At 40.3% G+C, this 21,563-nt stretch overlaps 1 protein-coding gene across 9 annotated transcripts in view; it reads right to left on the reverse strand.

The window, feature by feature from the left end:
* EBF3 (EBF transcription factor 3) overlaps nucleotides 1–21,563 on the reverse strand; it is a 216,228-nt gene that overhangs the window by 68,353 nt on the left and 126,312 nt on the right. For all 9 annotated transcript variants that reach the window (XM_044445625.1, XM_044445623.1, XM_044445622.1 and 6 more), the window contains 2 exons: nucleotides 6,848–6,929; nucleotides 2,793–2,910 (listed from right to left, as the gene is read on the reverse strand). In XM_044445625.1, coding sequence (XP_044301560.1) covers nucleotides 2,793–2,910; nucleotides 6,848–6,929 — 200 coding nt within the window. The remainder of the gene's footprint in view (nucleotides 1–2,792; nucleotides 2,911–6,847; nucleotides 6,930–21,563) is intronic.

The raw sequence follows: 21,563 nt of genomic DNA on the forward strand, positions 1-21,563 counted from the left end.
CATGATGTGACATACTGGTAGTCATGTTTTGGGACTTTATTTTCTTTCAAGGTTTTTTTAACACTAACACTGACTGTAAACCAAAGAATTTAGTTTTGCAACAATCCATATAATTTACTATGGTCTAGCGGATGCAGTAGTCCTGTATCAACATTAGTGTAAAACCATCAGACTGTTTTCTGAGCATTTGCAGTACCCATAGTTATTTTTCTCTTGTATAGGCAGGTGTCTTTATTATGCTAGTTGAATTTTCTGTTTAGAGTCATATAATTTTTATTTGCCAAAAATAAACATTTGTTTTGCTTAAGTTTACGAAAGTATAGCAGAAGAATCTGAATTTTGGCCTAGAGTACAGCTTAACCCAGCACAGGGATGGCATGATTTCCTAAACCTATAATGGTTCTAGTTCTCATAACCCTCCCTACCTCCTCTCTCTATGTCTCTGGGGAAAGTAAGGACTATGAGAGCAGATTCAACCTTCTTAATTGTGAACCTCATTAGTGATGGTTGCCAAGCAAAACACACACCTACTTTCAATACATATGAAAGAGATAAACAATACGTCATAGACTATAATGACTGCTGTGCTCAGGGCAACCTTTAATTATTATATATTTTTTTCATTCTCTTTTACCTCACTTATTAGAGAAGAAAAACAAATGCTTTTTCTATTGCAAAGAGGATTGATACATTATTTTTTATGCCTATATTATATTTAATTTGGTTCATCACCACATGTTGTAACCATCAGTTTATTTTATTTATTTATTTAAAACTTTTTTATGCCGTCCGGCATGGAAGGCATCTCGGTTCATCTCACAATCAATGCATTCACGTTATGTATTATGTGGAACTAATTAGACAGACACAGAACCTGTGTATTATAGTAGTCCCCTTCCAGATGGCTGAGCTTGATCTTATGGTGATACTTTGTGAAAGGGTCAATCTTGTAAATCACCTGTGGCATAGGCTTTTTCCCAAAACCAGTATGCCACAGCAAGTATGGGATCAGCATGGCAAATAAACTATTGGTTCTTATACATATATAGCCTGAAAGGCCTGATTCTGCCTCATCTAAGAACCTAAGTAGTGTCAAGTCTGGTTAGAATGCGGATGGGAAACTTCAATCCTACGTTGAACAGGATGTTGGACCCGATGGCCTTCTAGGCCCCTTTCAACTGTATGACATGTTACCACTGCACCATGTCACTTAGATATTCTTTTAATCAAGTGAGACTAAAGGTATTTGTGTGTTAATTCCATGGATTGACAATATAACAATATAAAAATTGCCTGCTGAATCAGACCAATGGTGCATTACATAAGCTTCTAGTTTCCCTCAATGGCCAATCAGATATCTATCGGAAAGCCCATAGATAGAACGGTGAACAGCATGATGCTTTTGAGCCTGGAGGAAGTATTTAGTCAAATGAGTAGAAAACATCGGTAATCTTGCTGTCCATCACGAATTAGTTTACTTCCTTTAAGTCATATATACATTCTATAGTTTAACTCCGAACAGTGTGAAGAAGTATGGTGCAGAAAGAGCACAACTTTGGGCTGATTGTGGGAGTTTTGCAACAGTTATTTCAAATAATTAGACTATATTTTAATGGTTGTGGTGAAAAAAAAGATTTGTAGATTCCATGGCCTGCTTGTTCACTGACTGACTGCCAAGCAAGCAAGTGGTAGTAGTAAGAAGATAAGGAGCAATAGCAACCAGTGAAAATGGCAATGACTTAGCAGACTTAGTAACAGAGGGAACCCACTGAGGAACTGTATTCAAGGGCTCTCAAAAACCTGACATTATGTTAGTAATTCTCACATAAAAAGGCTTCCTCAGTGGGTATTTCAGGAATCTTTTCTGCATATGCATTTCAGTATGAAGAATATATTGGTTGTAGCACCTAGGGTTTAGAATCCCAAGGAGTTTTGCTTGGCTTTTTCAGTATTTTGGAAGGCTGTAAAGATAGCTCCAAGCAAGCATTTAATTGATTTAATCTGCTTATCCCTGTGTTGAATATTTTTGAGATTTTAGAGGTCATGCTGTTTGTATGTTACAGTTGTATTACTTTACACCATTGGAAATGTACCCATTACTATACATATTTATAGAAGAACATTAATAGAATTGTAGTGTATTAGTAGCTCTCTTATTTAGGTAGCTGCGTTATTAAATGCTAAATAGAGATCTGACATTACAAGTTTGCATATGTAATATGCAGGACCTGGTGTCCTGATATTGCTAACTTTTTTTTTCCTTTTGTTAATTTTAGAAAAGCAGGTGAGAAGTACATTTTACTTATACAAGTCTTCTGTGATTCCTGAATCTGTTACAGTAGGGTTCCAAGAACAGGAAAATGATCCCACAGTATATTCTTTACAGAGCTAGTTTTGAAGATCTATTTAAACTTACATGCATCATCTGAAAATGTATTTCTGGGCTGAGGATAATGACAAGCCAAGATAAAATAAAACCAAACTGAAATAGCAACAAAGAGCTATAAGCAAATAAACAAAAAAGAATGAGAGAATGGCTATATGTTGCAAAGTGTTACATGTTAAAGAAACCAAATTTAAGTCAGAAGCAAATGCAGGACCAGTAATTCTCTTTGATATGTAATCAGAAAAGCTAATGTACTATATTATAATGGGATGATCAAGAAAAGAACAGAATCATGTAAAAAGTAAATATGTTGTGTACCAACAAAAATATGGTGCAAAAAAGCATTGCAAATTAAAAAGGCATGTAAATGTGTGCCTACCATTTTCCAGATAAGAAGGGGCCGTACCTTCTGAGGGGTCAAGGCGGCGAGCCCGCCTTCCATGTTTGGAGTTGTTGTGTACAAACATGTTGTCTGAGACAGCCAGAACATGGCCATCCACATTGACTGTTGTTGATACAACAACCTGGGAGAGCAGGGGGAAGAAAAGAAAGGAAAAGAAACACATTTTCATTTTTGAAAATTAAAGGTTCAACAAAATGTGGTGCATCTGTAGAAATCTTTATTTCTGCATTTTTATTTTAAAAGACAAAGTGAAACCACAGAGTCTATCACTTTTCTATAAATGCAGTTATATTCCAAGAAACCATTCCAATATTTTGGTTATCATCGGAAATTTTCCAACTTACTGTCCTGTCCCTGCACTTCAGCACCCACTGCATTAATTATAGTTTAATCTCCTATTATGGCAGCAAATGGATTCAATTTAGGAAAAATATTCTTCTACCTTTCAGTTTCAGAAACATCCCTCTAACCACTCAATTTAAAAGCTGCTGTTTTGATTGATCTGTTGATATATTGATTAGATAGTTTATCCAATTAAAATTTGTACACTTGAGACTATCTTCAAATAAAGAGTTGTGAGCACTCCAAGTCAGTGGGAGAAAAATTCTCTGCTTCATAAATCTGTAAATATGTGTATCTCCGTTTTCTCTTCAGAGATGTTCTTTAGGTCATTTTCATAATTACATTTACCAAGTTATCCTATAAGTAGATGGGAAGATCTGAAGATGGAAGGACAGTCTTATCCATTGTCTTTGTAAACATTTATCTTGGAATAATAAACTACATTAGTTCCATATTTGGCATATTTCTTCCCCCATTTCAGGAGCATGGGGAAACTTCGGATCTTGTATATCTGTTGAAACATCCCTGGAATGCCTCTTTTTCCTGTTCTCCAATATCAGATTTCAAACTCTGGGTTTCCACAGCATTATGGAAGAAGTGTGCAAAATCAGATCTCCCACTCCAAGGGCAGACCAGTCATTTCACTTTAGGAGGAGGCATTCTGAAACATTTAATGGTCCCTGGGACAACCTCTCAGAGATCAAAAAACAGTAGGATTAATGTCTTATAATGAAATTTTGCATCTGAACAAACAAAGCTGATAGAGAAAACTAAAGGTGCTTACAATACTTGAAAAATATTCATTCTCAGGTTTTCTCAGATACAGATTGATCCTACATTGCTTTTAGAATTTCCTTCTTAAGAGCCTTAGCATGGAATAGGTAAAGTATAAGCTCTAATTAGGGGTCCAAGTGCTTCTTAGTATAAATTTTAAAAATAAATACTTAATGGCAAGTATCCTTGTCATTAAAAACTTTGACTCCATAGGCACATGAATACTACTGCAAAAATCAGTGAATGGGAAAGGAAAGCATAATTAAAAGGCTTTTCATACTGCAGTGTTGGGGTGCCTGTGGCACTTGAATTGTTGGACTACAATTTCTATCATACCTGCCCATTGATCATGCTGCCTGGGAGAGATGCAAGGCCCACAGCATTGGGTGGGCCTCATGTTACCTAAACCATGCCTATTGAAGCTCTGTGCATGCATATTTAGTACTCCATAGGTTGTGCTTGTTATCAATTAAAAAATCCCATTTGTATATATAGCCAGATCCATTAGCCTCATTTATAGAAGTCTTTCAAATGGCTCAGACAGAAGTTCTGGCTTTTACTTTGGTACCTATCAATCTGGTGCATTTATGCCAATAGAACAATTACTATAATGTTGTCTTTTTAGCTTCAGTACAGTGCTCCACCATATTAAGAAAAAGGCCAGCAATTACTGAAACAAAAAATGAAATATAAAATGGAAGTAAGGCCTTCCCATGATGACATACCAAAAAATGCAAGATATTTTCCCTTTTGAAAGCATTGAATTGCAGGCATCAGATGTAAGTGCTTTCCTATTTTCTATGTTTTAGATCACCTTTGATCCTGTTTTTTCCACCTGCTGTAATTAGCTATCAGCTATTACAGCACCTTCTCCTGTATATGCTGTTTCCTCTGAGGTAGCCATCTGTGTCCCCCTTGAGAAAAGCCTGAGGGTGTTTCTCTAGAAATCTGTAACTCTGCAGCCTGCACTGTGTTCTTGAAAGAACCAGACTGAATTGCATCTCAAGGACATCTATTATGGGGATTTCATAAAGTTGGACTTTACCTCCAACACCCCAGATTCTAGTTCCTACAGCCACATTTAGTTTAATGAGTTGATGCTTTAATGAGTTATAAAGATAACCTAATAGGCTTACCCTGTGTAAGCTGTGCAGATAACATTTTGGCTATGAGTACATCATATAAATGCCACAAATAAATAAATAATAATAAGATGACTGACACCCCCCACCCTAAAAATATATAATACTTTTAGAACTGGCATCAGCTAAGTTGCCCCTTAAATGAAGCATGCTAAGTGTTCTAAGCAGTTGTTTTTACCCATATATTTAGAGACAGATCAAATATTTAAAATATATAACACTTTTTGCTTTGTCACTTATATATAGGTCAGTAATCACAAAAGGAAAATTCTGTAGTTCAGCAAAAGTATATATACTCTCTCCATTTTACTCATTCTTTCCTGCAGTGCACCTAAAGAAAAGTGCTGACTTAGTAAAAACAAAAAAAGTTGAAAATATTGCTTAAGTTACAAGATACTGTTAAATCCACATAAACCTGTTGAGAAGTAGACATATTAGCTAAGGAAACCCAGTTTTATGTTTCTAGTGGCTCTACTGCCAAGCAAATGACTGATGTTTTATGAATTTGCTAGTGAGACGAGAGATTTCCACTCATTCCGGATTTCAACTTGTGCTCTGTTCTTATTGATAAATACTATCAATGCCATGACATGCTTAAACATTAAGATTTGGTGGATTTTTTCTGAAGTGTTGCTTTTTCCTCTTAATATACAAATACTTACTGCAGGTTGGCTAGGTTCACTCAGGCTGACTACACATAGAAATCTAAGATTTGTAATTTGTATTTGTAAGTATTTGTTCCTTTTCTTGGCCTAAATTATAAGTCTATTTGAAAATCCTATATATTTTTTAACTGTTCTCAGTTAGTAAAAACAATTATTGGTCATGGAAGATATTCCTCTAGTGTGCTTTTGGGTCATCAGATTATTTTTGGAAAACTGTTACAAGAAAAAAGTAGAAAAGAACTATTTTTTAAACTTTTATTTAAACAAAAGTTTTTTGAACTTGTACATCAGGAAAATTACAAATTTCAAGAAATTACACATTTTTCCCAACATCAAACTTAGGGATTTGAGATGTTCAAAATCTTTCTGTAGGTGAAGGATACACAAGTATCCTGAAAGCTGTATCACTCAGTGATGGGAGCCACAAGTGTGCATGCCTACACAGATGTGTGCAGGCAGGCACATATCTACACACATTGCATCTGCACATACATCCCAGCGACCCCTATAGGGCATCAGTGACTGCTTCATCTATAATGATAAAATCATCAGGGGGAATTTGTAAGCAGTGCAGGGAAGATCAGGGCACTCTAGAGAACACAGTCTGGGGGGGAGCACATGCAGCTCCTGGCTTGTACATCCCTGCTGTCCAGTATGATTATTCAATGACATGGGAAATTATTCTGACAAGCAAAATACCATCTGTAGATATTTCCAATTACTTAGTACTTTGTTCGGTCACATATAAAAATGTCTCTGTGCAGTTTAAAGCTTGAAGTCTTCTAGAACTCTCAACAGGAAAGCATGTGCTGCTTTCTCTCTCTTGGACATTCATGCATATTCTCTCTCGCTTTTTTTAAGTGGTGGTGGTGGCACTCCTGCTTAGCCCTATTCAGATCACCATAACAAGAATGGTTATGGAGGTGGAAAGAGCTCCTGCTTCTCTGCTGAGAATTTCAGAAGTTTTGAGGTCTGCACATGCTATGAAGAACTAAAAATATTACTTGTAATTCAATCTTGCCAATATTTAAAATAATTTTGAAAAGATGGCAAGTCCTTATCTGCACAATGGGTTTTCTGCGCAAGTCCTTGCAATCCTTGTCCATGTAGTCTTAATTCTTTTTGAAATCTGTACCTGGAATCTTCGCATATCTCGTGGGTTGCCTGCATTCTTCAAACAGTTTTGATTGCACTTGAGGAAAAACTTTAGAAAAAATCTACGAAAATAAAAAATAAAATTTGTTAGAGATGTCAGAGTTATAGAACAGATTTGCAAATATGCAACAGTCTATATCAACAATTTTAAATTGTGTTGCTGAAAATGGAATGTTGTTTTATTACTGTACACAGAAGTTCTTTTGTAAACTAAAGAAGTAACATTACTGATATGAACATGAACAGTCACAGCTTCCTATTTTGAGAAAAGGACAGATATTTTGTGTCAAATGTTCAAATAGTGTAATTCAGCGTAGAACAATTTCTATCTTGCCAATGCAATCCTATGCATGCTCACACAGAAGACTCAGTGTCATCGACACAACTCGCTCACTAGTAAGTATGTTTAACGTCATATGGAAATGCCTCTGTGCAGGTTAAAAAATGAAGGCTTCTAGAACTCTCAACAGGAAAGCATATGCTGCTGTCCCTTTGACAGTATGTAATCCTGTGAGAATTTATTTATGTGGGAACAAGTCCTGTGAATTTAACAGTACTTGCTTTCAAGTAAAAATGTGCAGGATTGGGCTTTAACGGTAGAATCCTATGGATGCTTAGACAGAAAAAGGCCTGCAACTCCCAGCCAAGCATGCTTTGTAGTTGTAGGCTTTTTCTTCATTTAAACATGCATAGGATTTCATATGAAAGCCATTTATTTTAAAGACCTATATTAGGTGTATTCTTAAATACATTAGTAAAGGAGTTGCTGATATGTTAAACACACACACATAAGAGCAAATAATTCTCACAGAGACTTGAACTATTATTTCTTATAAACTTCAGTTAAAGAATTCATCCATTTTTCCACTGCCCACAAAGATATTCTTGAAAGCATGTAAGAAAGGTGTTTTCACTCATTTTGACAACATTTCAACTTTTCAGGCAGAAAAATCTCCAAGTTGTTCATTGTTTTTAAAGTGTAAAGGTACAGGTGACTATTTTTTTCAGCAGTCCTTGATGAAGACATGGATGTTCCACGAGTTGTTTGTCCTGATGTCATTACCCCAACCCTCTGACATAGCCAGACAAGTGGCACAAGTCACAGAGGTGTCAGCCTGGAGCTCCTTAAATCAGAAACCTATGTACTGGGATCCCCAGATTCAGTAACCCCTAAACTGGATTCCCCTGAGGAACTAGCCCCTCAGCAATCATCACAAGCAATGGACAAGGCAGGATCTGACTGAGAAGCAAGGAAATCCTAGACTCCATTTAGCCCTTTAAAGCTGTCCCCTTTAAAGCTGTCCACTCTTCATGAAGAGGATGGAGCTTGTGAGAGGTGATCTGCCTCAAGAGAGAGACAAAGCCTCACTTGAACTCTGAACCTTATTGATGTAATTTGACTGCATGGAGCTATGTTGTAACTCCAGCTTGACTTGTGATATGTCTGTAGGGCAGGAGGGTACGCTTTCTACTGGGATAGCAATGGAAGGGAAGATTTAACTCTTCCCTCTTCAGCTGCATTCCCAACAAAAGCAACTTATACACCCTGCAGTTAGCCTAGGGGGAAAACCCCTCCCATTGGTGCCAACCTTTCCCCTGCCCCCATTGTGGAGAAGTGAAAGGAATAATCATTGTGGTCCTCCTGAAATTTGTCCACTGTACTTGCTTCTTAAAAAGCAAACACGTTTGTCATATCTGATGACCACTGTTCATTGTGAGGACAGATCACCTGGATCTTCACATTGTTTACTTGATAAATGGCAGGTGCAGAGCAAAGCTTTTTTCATACATTTACAAAACAACAGTTTCTCTTTCAGCTTCTAAAAGCATAGCACATGGCTTTAAAAATGTAAGACATGGATTATGACATTTCTGCATGTCCATATTGTATTCTCAATTGAATTCTCCCAAATGGAATATTAACAAACCTATTTCCTTCCAAAATCCATTAAAAACATATGTAGTACTTAACTGGTTATCATTTTTGTGCCCCAGGAATTAAGTTAATGACTATTTTTGAGGGCCAGTGCAGTTTAGTGGTTGAAAGTGCAGGAATGGGACTCGGGCAATCGGGGTTCTAGTCATCAGCTATGGAGCTCTTTGGGTGATTTGGGGCCAGTCACAGACCCTCAGCCCAACCTACCTCACAAAGGTGCTGTTGTGAGAATAAGACCGAGATAAGGAGAATTATGTGAACCATTCTGAGTTCCTTGGAAGGAAAATTAGTGTCATACATTTTTTTATTAAGAAACTTAGATGAAGAGGCACAAAAACATTTCTGATAAACCATATATGTATATGATGCGGGAGGGGGAATTCCTAATAATCCCAGTGATGTACATCAAGTTCACTGGCAGCAGGGAATTGCCAGCAGATTGCCATACCAACCATGCAAATGATACTCATGTGTATGACAAAAGGCAATCCTTCCTTCTTTGTAAAGCATCTCCTAACCTCCTTCCTGAACACACACACACACAAACACACACAGACACACTTTTCATTGCAGCCACAAATCCTGTAGGAGGAACTTCAGTGCCACACAGGGGGAAGCCAATTCTTGGGCAGCAGTCATCAAGTAGGGGAATGAGGTGAAGCAAGTTAGTGGTTAAAGCCAACCATTTTCCTAAACTCTAGCCTATTACTTATGGATTTGCATCTATACAAATGGTCATCTCAAGTGACCATTGCAGTCTAGCCTACTCCTGTTCCTCCACTATCCAATGATTTTGAATGGCTTCAATCCATTCCCTTGCCAACCAACTGTAAGCGGAATAAAGCCATACATAGCTTTGCACCAGCTCTTCCCAGCCTGTGACAGCTAAGTAAAGAAAATGATTTTTTTCCAGAACTTTTGTTAGCCAAAAATGTTTTGTGAGTTTTCAAAATCTATATTCAATGTGCAGTTTTATTCAGTGCCTAGTGAGTTTCTGTAGTGATATTCAATTGGATATTTAGAAAATTTAGCTTGCCCAGGTGCTTTGTATCATCACATCTTGGGACTCTTACACCAGCCCAGTTTCCACTACATCTCACAGCAAACCAAATCTGACCATTCAGAATGCAAAGCAAATCCTGTATTACTTAGCTGTGACAGATCCCTAGGTAGATGTTTTCTGAGTCATGATATAACAAATGTGGGACAGATTTTGCCAACAGCTTCTCTTACAGCAGGAAATCTCCCCATTAATGTTATTGTTTGTTCTTATTTGTAATGCCTAGTTTGTTACAAATCCTATGGTCCCTAGGAAGTTAATACAGGAGCCATAGGATAAATTAGAACACCCTTTGCATTCAGAGTTAAATACTAGATAATGTAAAACTGGAGAAATTCAAGTAGGAAGGAAAAGGTGAAAAAGAAGTACAAAAGAAGCACTCCTTGCTGTTCTGTCTTGGGTTCATGTTGCCAGGATGGAAGGTGAGGGTCTGTGCCATTGCCAGGAGCGGGGGGGGGGGGGGGCTCACAGGCAGGTAAGGAGGCCTGTCTTTGTAAATCTTTTCTATGCAGTGGTGGAAGAGCCATGACTGCTGTTCCTCCAGCAACAGAACTTGCCCTGGAGTTGGATCTCGTCTCCTGCCACGGCAGCATGAGCCCAACATAGCATAGGAAGTAATGGTTTCCCTTTCACTTCTTCACTTATCCCAACACTGTCAGAGTGCTTTGCCAGTTACAGGAGGAAATGGGGACTAAGAGTATTTCCAAGGTTTACTAGAATAGATGGATTTTGATGAGGATCTCAAGAAATAACACTAATGTATGTTGGAGGAGGAGGTGGAGTTCCAGCCAATTTTAGGGTCATGATATATTTTTTCCAGAGGAACAGGAAAAGCAAACGTCATGGCCAGGGATATATCTGTATATCAGAAGAGGGTCTCGGTGAGTGGATTAAGGCATAGCCTTAAGATTAGGGTGAGAAGCTGCTATCTCCTAAAGCTAATGGGAAGCCAGGATAGAGTTTTAGGAAAGGGTATCATGCAATCAGAGTTGTGAGAAAATTGAACTATTTCAGCATCAGAGTTCTGGATAGAGGTGAGCAGGCTAAGATGAAATCATGGTAAGCATGTCATGAGCAGAGCCAGCTGGAGCCGGGGGTCAGACTAGATGGACCAGGAGGCCCCTTCTGACTCACTCTTTCTATGGCAGGTCACAGAAAAGAGGACTATATCTTACTCAAGGTGAGACATCACTGGATCAGGAACCAGAGTTTTTGTGGAAGTGGTAGACAAATAGTTTGGAATAGTCGGTAACGGGCTGTTCTCTTTTACCAAAGCAGCAGTGCAAAAGGGGATCTATAGAAAAGAGCTCTCATAATCCTTAATAATAAATTACAATTATATCCTCGCTTTTCCTCTTGCAAGGAGCTCAAGGTAGCATATAATGCTCCTTTCTATAATATTTTCACAATAGTGAACTGAGTTAGGCTACAAGTTATTTGATTGGGCCAAGGTCACCCAGTGAATTTCATGGCCAAGTAGGGACTTGAACCCAGATGTCCTGGGTTCAACATTCTAACAACTGCACCACAGCGGCTCTCTGGCTAGTATTTCTGAATTATTTGAGATGCAATGATGAAAGGCTTAAAAACTATAAATTACTATGCGACCTGTTTTTGTCAATTACTGAGTTATTTAAGATAGCTAAATGAGTCAGATTTTTAAAGTCTATTAACAGCCTTTTACTACATCATGAAGCCAATTAATCTGTTTATTTTGTAGTTTATATGGCATTCCAAATGCAAAAATATTTTCACCATATTCAAGATAAGCTAAAATACAAAACAGCACAATCTATAATGCAACATGGGACACATTTGTATCACCATTTCAAGGGCTCTAAGAATGTAGGTGCCATAAAGATTCAACAAAAAGCAGTGCCATAAGAAGATTTTGACTTTTACGAAGTGGAGGTTGCCAAGAACAATCTGCAACTTGAAACCAGAATCCTACCCCAAAATATCCCTATTCTGTACAATTGTCACTACTATTGAACCCAATTGGACATGCAGGTAACAGCTCCTCAAGATGTCCTTTAGTTGAAACTTTTGCCTTATCCTCCCAAATCCTTCTAATAATGCTCTTTAAAACCTTGAATAATGGATCAGCTCCAGTATTCACTCTAGTTAGAAAGTAAATACCATCTAATGGGAACATCTAAAACTATTCTATAATTCAAAAAGAACATGTCCTCATGTCAAACCAACCTACCCTGGCATTAACCCACAGTGGATTGGCTGTCTTGCAAATCAACCACAGTGTGCACAACAAGTGGTTGGGTCCGTTGTGGGTTGTTTTTCTCCTCCCCTCCCCTCAGTTCTCCCACTGATATCCTAGAGGATGTTTGTTTGTTTATTTATTATTGCATTTGTATGCCATCCCATAGCCTGAGGGTTCTCTGGTGGCTCACATTGCAAACATAGCATAACAACTCACATAAAAATAATAAAACAGTAACAGCTAAAATCATAATTACATAATACTAATGTAAAGTACAAATATAAAGTACAAACAGAAGGATGAACAGCAATATAAGCAACAGTAAAACCAGCAGTGAAAAACAATGTAAAACATAGTCCTAAAAACAAATACTAAATGAAAAGGCCTTGACTTGGTGATGAAAACAAAATAATGTGGATGCCAGTTATACCTCTCTCAGAAGAGACTTCTAAAGGTGAGGTGCAATGACAGAGAAGGCCCTTTTCCTTGCTAATTCCCCCCAACTCATGAGGGGGGGGTGTTCACAAAGAAGCCCCTCTGTTTCTGATCTAAGTGGTCTGGTAGGGACATATGGAGACAGGTGTTCCTTTAGATAACCTGTTCCCAAGCTGTTTAACAATTTATATGTTAGCATAAGCACTTTGAATTGGGCCCTGGCAGTAACAGTCAGCCAATGCAGTTGGCAGAGGACTGGCATGATATGTTTTCTAGGGCTGGTCCTTGTTAATAACTGTGCTGCTTTGTTTTGAATTAGTTGAAGTGCCCAGACCATATTCAAAGGCAGCCCCACACAGAGCACATTACAGTAATCCAGGTGAGAGGTTACCAGTCCATGGATAAATGTGGCAAGGCTCCACTCATCCAAGTAGGGTAGCTGGAAGATCACCATAAACTGGTGGAAGGTGTTCCTGGCCACTGAGGCCACATGCAAAACAAGAAGAGCTCAGGGTCCAGAATCACCCCCAAGCTACTAACCTTATCCTTCGGGGGGAGCACAACCCCATCCAGGATAGGTTGAAAATTTCCCAGTTGGATGAACAGATTGCCCATCAACAGTACCTCTGTCTTGTCTGGATTGAGTTTCAGCTTATTGGCCTTCATCCCATTGGCCCTACTGTGGTGGGATCAACTTGTCTCCCCTTCCCACCACAATCATGAGCCTTATTCAGTTTGCCATGGCTTTTTCACTCTTTACCTGCTGTAGCCCCACCCCTAAGATTGAAAACCCTGGCTTCATAGCCTGCTTTTGACAGCCAATGACAGTTCGAAGTGTCCAAGCAGCACCTTAGAGAAGTGGTCCATATTTGCAAGCCATTTGTAAGTTAGGATAAATCCCCAAATATGCAGTTATTCATACACTTTGTTTTTGTTTTTCTGCAAGTGCACCCCTGTGCAGTTAGTGATGTCCAAAATGGAACATTGCCTGGGCAATGTCCAGGAAGGTACCTGCTATCAAAGTGGACCAGGTACTAACCCTGAATATTATCCCAGGGAGGAGCTAAATAGGCTTTTTCCCTCCTTTGCTTTGGCTTTGTTGTTGTTTACTTGCAAAGCCATGCCTGACCCAAAAGGCATACAGTGCTACAAAGCAACTATTATTAATATATTAAAAGCAGTTGTCAACTGTCTTTCCAACACTTGCAGTGTGCAACAAAAATAAAAAATCCACAAACCAAAATCAGAGCAATCCAGCCAATCGATTAAACCAAAGGTCAGACAGAAAAGACCTGCTTTTGCATTCCCTTTGGAAGACAGAGTAGAGTCCAGATATCAGGGCAGCATTCACTTATACCCCAGACTAACCATCATAGATTCATAGGCTGGAGATTAGGTCCTGCAAAGCAGGGTGTTGCTACAAGTTCTGTTAGAGATGCTCATCCAAACTCTGCATAAATACATCCAGTGTAGAAAAATACATCACTTCCTGAAATAGTCTATTTCATGGCCATACAGCCCCCACATCACTATTAGGAAGTTTCTTCTAATGTTTAGCCAAAATCTGCTTCTGTATGATTTCCAACCATTGGCTTTATTCTGTCCCTTGAAGTAAGAAAGAACAAGTCTACTCTATCTTCCGCATGGAATCCTTTCAGATATTTGAAGCCCATTGTCATGTCTCTCCTTAATCTCCTCTTCTCCAGGTTAAATGTACCCAAACCAGGGGACAAGGGAGCATTAATTGGCACACACATCCTCAGCACATCATCCTCTTACTTCAACTGTCCTGCCATACAGCACAGGGAATGGGTAGTAACAAAATACCAGTCTTGTCATGCCACTTAAGTTTGGGACAATATCAGCAGCATTATGCCTGCTATGCGCAGCAGTTAACATTATAAGGCTACTTCTACAGACCAACCTTACCCAACTTGGCACTCTCCAGATGTTCTGGACTACAAGACCCAGCAATCCTGACCATTATCCCTGGCCAAAGTTGATCAGAAATGAACTTCAAAACATCTGTATGGAACCAGCAGGCTGAAATAGCCTGCTAAGGGCTAAGTTAACAAAAAACAAGTCAACAAATTTCAAAACAGACCTGTTTTGTGTTAGCGCAAAATGTCTTAATAATGGTTGTGGCATCCTGCTCTTCCACAGATGTACTCAGAGTTACTTATAAGATAGATCATAGAATTATAGAAGAGTAGAGTTGGAAGGGGCCATGAAGGCCATCGAGTCCAGCCCCCTGCTGTTGCAGGACACCATGTTATACAATCCAATTCAGATGGCTGTCCAGTTTTTCTCCCATGATTTCTCACAGGTTCACAATGTGTGTGTATGTGTATTCGCCCCCCACATTACCAATTAAACTGACATGAATTAATAGTTTGTTGCTTGGAAGCTCAGAGGTCATATACAGTATACCCCCGTGAAGTCGAGGTTCAGCGTTCGCGGCTTCAGTCTTTCACGGGATTTTTCTCCAAGCAAGTCCAAGCCGATCTCCTTGCAAGTAAGCCGGGCCTTGCCATGCGGTGGCTTACTTGCAAGGAGATTGTTTCCTCCGAGTTTGGACTCTCTCGGAGAAAACAATTTGTGTGCGCCTCGCCACGCACGTGCCCCCCGGCCCGGCCCAGCCCGTGCCTCCCGCCTGCACCGCCTTGGTGGCTGGCACCTATCACTGGCACCAAATTCACGGTTTTTCACAATTTGTGGGTGCTTTAGGAACGTAACCCTTACGGATTTTGGGGGACTACTGTATATTCAAAAATTATTTAGGTATCACCAACTGATAATTCCTTAAAATATTCCTTCATTTGGCCTTTGCATTCCAGTGTATGGATTCCATAAGTAAAATCCAGAAAGATAATGAGATTGGGGGGAAATTGTACTTCACTTAATTTAGGCTAAGTTTTTCTTTGAAAAGCTTTGTCTGTAGTCTTCCCCTTAAAGATTCCAAGTGAAAACTGCTAGTTCCTGCAGGTTCAGGTTTCAATAATTTGCTTCCCTTGAGTATCTCCTCCCTAGTGGTACATTGCATTTTACTTCAATAGCACATATTCATGTGAAAAGCCTGCCAGTTTACTATTACTGTTGGTTTTGCCAGGAGCTGCTTAGAACGATAGAGTCCTAGCTCTGTGTTCCTGAACTATTGCAGTGAGAAGGTAAAGGAAAAATTAGCAGTTATTTTGTGGAATATATGAATTAGTCATCTACATTCTAATGAAGAGAAGTCAAAAAGCCCAAATGATATTAATGGAATGGCTTGTGTATAAGAATTGTGTGTACTCTCTCATGCCTCTCTCTCTCCTTTCACAGAAGAATCCATGACAAGACTTCTTTCTTTATATATGGTGCCTCACTGTTCATTTTTAGATTTGGACTTCTAGAAGCTTCACCACACAGGTTTTGATTCTCACAGATAGCCCTATTCCTTTATATTGCAACCACCAGTGGCAGCTAGTGGCACTAGCTGGCAGCTCCAGCTAGTGTAATACTGAACTGTTGACAATTACCTTCCAGGATTTAAATTCTGTATCTGAAAGAACTATATAATTTTGCAAGAGACAATTGGACATATCTATTAAGACTATGCTAACTTGTAACATGGACAGTTGATTTTTTGTATGTGGTTTTGGTTTTTCTTTTTTAATTTTGGTTTTTGCCTGCCTCTTTTTTTCCTCCCCTGTTTTCTTGCATCTCTGCATTCTTCTGGTGCATTGTGGACCTTGTCCTTTGTCCTATGTTGGAAGGAAATACCCTGTCTTGACATTGATATGTATATAATCCTGTCTGAAATTCTGAGTTTGTATCCTGGCACCTTATTTCAAGAAGCAGCTGCCCCAGCTGGTCTAGGAACTTAGTATACAAGGAGAGCTAAGAGGAAAGGAGGAGGAGGAGAGCTAACAGGAGTTTGGCAGAGTGGTTGTAATGGAAGAGGAGACAAAGACAGAGGCAAAGGGAACTCTGTTGTTAACTTTCAGGGAAGATAGGAGAAAGCTTAGGCTGTCACAACATGAACAGCAATGTAGATTTGAGAAGTATGGAATATGGATTGAGAAGACTGATGCGGGTGACCTTGCAGTGTGGGTGACCTGCAAGGTCCAGGCAATGTTTTTCTTGTCTGAGGTCAACATGGCTCTCACATGCAGCAAGTGCAGGCTAATCATCATGTTGGAAGAAAAAATGAGAGCACTGGAGCGTCAAGTGTTCACCTCAAGGTTATAAAGGATAATGAAGAGTTTTTTGACAAAGTGGTGGAAATGCAAAACCTAAGTGTAGTACAGGAGAGGCAAAAGAGGAAAACCCTGAGGTAAGGGGAAATGAGAAGGAAACTCCCTGGAAAAGAGTAACAGGAACAAAAGAGCTAGAAGACATTCTGCACTAGTGAAAGCAGTGGATCTATGGAACTGCTTTCAGGTACCTAAGGATGGGACTGGAGAGCAGACTGCAGGGCAATAATTACAAGTTATCCCATGCAACATCAAGCAAGAGGCTGAAGGTCAGTCAAGTAGTGGCAATGGTACCAAGGCATACAAGAACAAGAAGGAAAGAGTGTTAGTTGTTGGAGATTCCCTGATGCATGGCATGAAAACTCATGTATTTAATAAAGACAAGTAAACTCACTAGATATGCTGTCTCATGGAAGATGGATTAGAGATATAACTGAAGGAGTCCCAGAGTTTATAAAGAATACTGACACATATCCCTTACTTTTTATCTGTGTAGGGAAAATGACACTGCCAAGTGGAGCTTTGAAGAAATTACACTGAACTTTGAAATTTTAGGGAAGAAAGCCAAGAACTTTGGGGTCCAGATAATTTTCATTTCTACCCACCCTTCCATTCCAGGTGACTGCCTAGCTACCAAGGTGGTACCAATGGATCTGGATTCTGGGTCCATGCACTACACTACTTGGAAGAATGACTACTGGCAAGGGATGGGATGTACCTTACAAGGACTGTAAATAAGGTGTTTAGCCACATCTTGAAGAAATTTATAAGGGGGGTTTTAAACTGAATTCTACAAGGGAGGGAGAAGTACACCTGGGTGTGACAGGAGACAAAGGCTTATGCATCAGAATAGAGGTTTAATAATGCCCAATAATCGTCTTCCAAAAAAGTAAGCAGAAAGCTAGACTACGAAGCATGTGATCTTTGATGTCTGTATACTAATGACTAGAGTATGGGAAACAATACAAACCTAAACTCTTAATAAAGGAGAGTGAATACAAGCTGATAGGTGTAACTGAAGCTTGGTGGGATGACTCCCATGACTGCAATTCAATAATTGAACAATATAACCTGTTCAAGAAGAACAGAAGGAACAGAAAGGGAAGTGTCATCACGCTATATATTAAAGATAAATATCACTGCACAGAAATGCAGCTGGATGAACTTAGTAGCCCCACTGAGAGCATCTGGATTAATATAAATGGAGCAGGAAATAAAAGGAACATATTATTCGGAGTATATAACCAACCACCTAGTCAGTGGGAAGATGAGGATTAAACTTGTGGAAAAGCAAATTGCCAGTGTTTCAAGGCGGCATGGTATAGTAGTAATGGGGGACTCCAATTTCCCTGGTATCTGTTGGGAGACAAATTCTTTCAAGAAATTCCTGACTTGTGGTGATGATAACTTCCTCCTACAGAAAGTGAAAGAAGAAACAAGAGAAAAAGCTATACTTGACTTGATACTAGTCAGCAGGGAAGACCTAATGGACAAAGTGGCAGCTACAGGAAATCTGGGGTAAAGTGATCAAGGCATACTTGAATTCTTGATTCTAAAAAAAACAAAAGCCAAGTGTAGCCAAACATGTACCCTGGATGTTAGGAAAGGTGATTTTAATAAACTCAGAACAATGATAAGTAAAGTTGCATGGTAAGTGATTCTAATGAGAAAAGGAGTTCAAGATGGATGGGCATTTTAAAAAAGTAAATTCTAAACATGTACAAGGAAAGAGGAAGAAGTCAACAGTAGGAGCCAATGTGGCTTCACAAATTGATGAACAGAAAACAAAAAAGGACACATACAATAAGTAGAAAGAAGGCACGGGTACAAAGAAAGAGTACAGGCCTCCCTGACAAAGAAAAAGTACAGGCTGAAGGACCAGGAATGGCAACTTGAGATTGATAGGCATATGGTCAAGGATCACCGAATTAGTCTGAATAAGTTCAGATCTCCAGGACCAGTTGAACTGCATCTTATAATAATAAAGGAACTAACAGAAGAACTCTCAGAACCACTGTCTATTATATTTAAGAAATCATGGAGAACAGAAGAAGTGCCAGATGACTGGAAAAGGGCTATCCTCAAGAAAGGAAAAAAGGAAAAACCTGGGAACTACAGATCAATCAGTCTGACATCAAGTCCTGGGAAAATTCTGGAGCAGATTATAAAGCAGTCGATCTACAAACACCTTGGAAGCAATGCAGTGATTACTAGAAGCCAAAACAGATTCCTCAAGAACAAATCCTGCCAGATTCATCTGATTTCATTCTTTGACTGAATAACCTCCCTGGTGGACTGTGGGAATGCTGTGGACATAATATATCATGACTTCAGCAACGTTTTTGACAAAGTGTTGCATGATATCTTGATTAGCAGACTAATTAAAATGGGCTATACCAAACTAACTGGATCCACAGTTAGCTACAAAATCAGATTCAAAAAGTGCTCATTAGGGGGTACCTTCTCAAATGGGGGAGAGGTACTGAAGGGTTCAGTCTTGTGCCCAGTGCTCTTCAAGAGCTTTATTAATTATTTGTATGAGGAATTGCAGGGAATGATGATCAAATCTGCAGATGACACAAAACTGGATGGAATAGCTAACACCCTGGGAAGACAAAAAAAAAATTCGAAGTGATCTTGAAAAAAAAACAGAATGACATTTAAAAGGAACAAATGCCAAATTTTGCACCTAGGAAAAATGAACTAAATGTATTGTTACAAGATGGGGGATACTTGGTTTAACAATACTACAAATGAGAAAGATCTTAGAATTCTTTTAGATCACAAGCTGAATAAGAGTTAACAATGTAAAGTGACTGCGAAAAAGGCAACTGCTATTTTGGGCTGTAGTAGCAGAAGTATCACTTCCAAATCATGTGATGTTCCCAAGGCAGGGCTAGAGAGGCCAGAGAGGCCCAAGAAGAAGCCGGGGGGGGGGGGGGGGCTAGCAGCCTCTGAGGCTATAAAGCCATACTCAGTGTCGTCCCTTGTCTGTGTCCCTTGGCTGCAGTCTGGGCCGCCTGGGGATTCTCTTCCCCTCAGTCATTGTTTTTTAATTGATTGTTCTGTTTTTCTTGTATTATTCTGTCTGGGAGAAAAAGGTGAGGAAAGTCAGGTAAGGGTAGTGCAGGACAGACAAGGTGGGGGAAGAAGGTAACGCCTGCGAAGGGTGGCCTATGGCAGGTCAGGAAACAGCCATGGTGGGAGCCACAGATGTTGCTGTTAAATGCGACAACTATGCCATGTTTCTCCATCTCCATCAGGAACAGAAGGGATACATTTACTTTAGGTGCAAGCTAGTGTCCCTCCTAGAGGAGAAGATGTCCTAGAGGACACCCTTGCCTCCCTCTGGGAGGGTGAGTGATTCCTGGACATGGCCAAGACAGCTCCCCAGGCCAACCAGGAACAGCCCCCTTACGGGCAGAAGAATGAGGGAGGGTTGAGAGGGAAACAGCCAGGGAGACATGGAAGCATGCCACCAACAGCAGGAGGAGGCCTGATGCTGACCTGGAGCTGGGAAATAGGTTTTCATGGCTTCGGGAGGCTGGGGCTGAATGACTTGGGGGACCGATCTGTTTGGGAACTCCAGCCTGGGGCAGATATGGCCAGGAGGCCACTGTAGGAGTGGCGAGGGCCAAGACGTGGCCATCTATCACCACTAGGAAGAGAGGATGGATGGATGATTGTCTTCAGGGACTCCCTGCCAAGGGGTGTGGAGGTTGCAGTGTGCCATCCCGACCCTGAGGCGGGGCTGTCTGCTTCTTGCCAGTGCACACATCCAGCACATGACAGACAGACTGGAGAGTCTTCTTCCCTCAGGAGTCACCAGTCACTTTTGGTGATCCACATGGGGACAAATGATACAGCTAGGCAGCAGGTAGGTGGGCGGGCTTTCTAGGGACCTTGGAGGTCTGGCCAAGAAACTAGAGGATCTAAAGGCCCAGGTGGCCTTTTCCTCTATTTTGCCTGTCTGGAGATTTGGGCCAATTAGAAAGAGGAGGGTTGTGGAAATGAAAACCTGGCTCAGGGCATGGTGTCAGAAAGAATGCTTCGGGTTCCTCCATCATGGCACCTGGTACCTTGCCAGTGGACTTCTGGCAAGGAAGAGGGTGCACCTCATGAGAATGGGGAGAAGGTTCTATGGAGATACTCTAGTGTGCTTTGTCTGGAAAGCTTTAACCTGAGCCAGGGGCAGGTTCAGGCACCCCAAAACCTGTCCTGATTGGACAAGTGGGGGAGAAGATCAGAGTTTCAGGACCAGAGCATTGCAGGTACTGTAGGGGCTAGCAGGACTTCTACGGAGAGTGTTCTGGTACCAGGGATGAAAAGAGAAAAGAGGAGGCCGGGGGACACAAAGATAGTGGGATCACAGGAATGAGCTGAGATGCATGTATACTAATGCTAGGAGCATGGGAAACAGGCAGGAAGAGCTTGAGGCTCTCCTATGAGTAGGAGGGTATGACCTGGTGGGGATCATGGAAACATGGTAGGATGAAAGGCAGGATTGGAATATAAACATAGAGGGGTATATCCTATTCAGAAAGGGCAGGAAGGAAAAGAGGGGAGGGAGTGTAGCATTGTATGTCAGCAAAGGGATAGGATGCAAAGAGGGTGGTGCAGATGCATATGGGGATCTTGTAGAGGAGGTCTGGGTAAAACTAAAGGGTCTTGATGAGGGAAGGGAAATGACAGTGGGGATAAACTGTTGCTCACTGCGGCAACCTGATACCCTGGACAATGCCCTGACACACCAAATTTGAAAGATATCTCAGGGGAGGAACATGGTAATTATAGGGGATTTCACTCTCCCAG

Source organism: Varanus komodoensis, unplaced genomic scaffold (genome assembly GCF_004798865.1).
Source record: "Varanus komodoensis strain SLA01 unplaced genomic scaffold, ASM479886v1 scaffold49, whole genome shotgun sequence".
Lineage (NCBI taxonomy): Eukaryota > Metazoa > Chordata > Lepidosauria > Squamata > Varanidae > Varanus > Varanus komodoensis.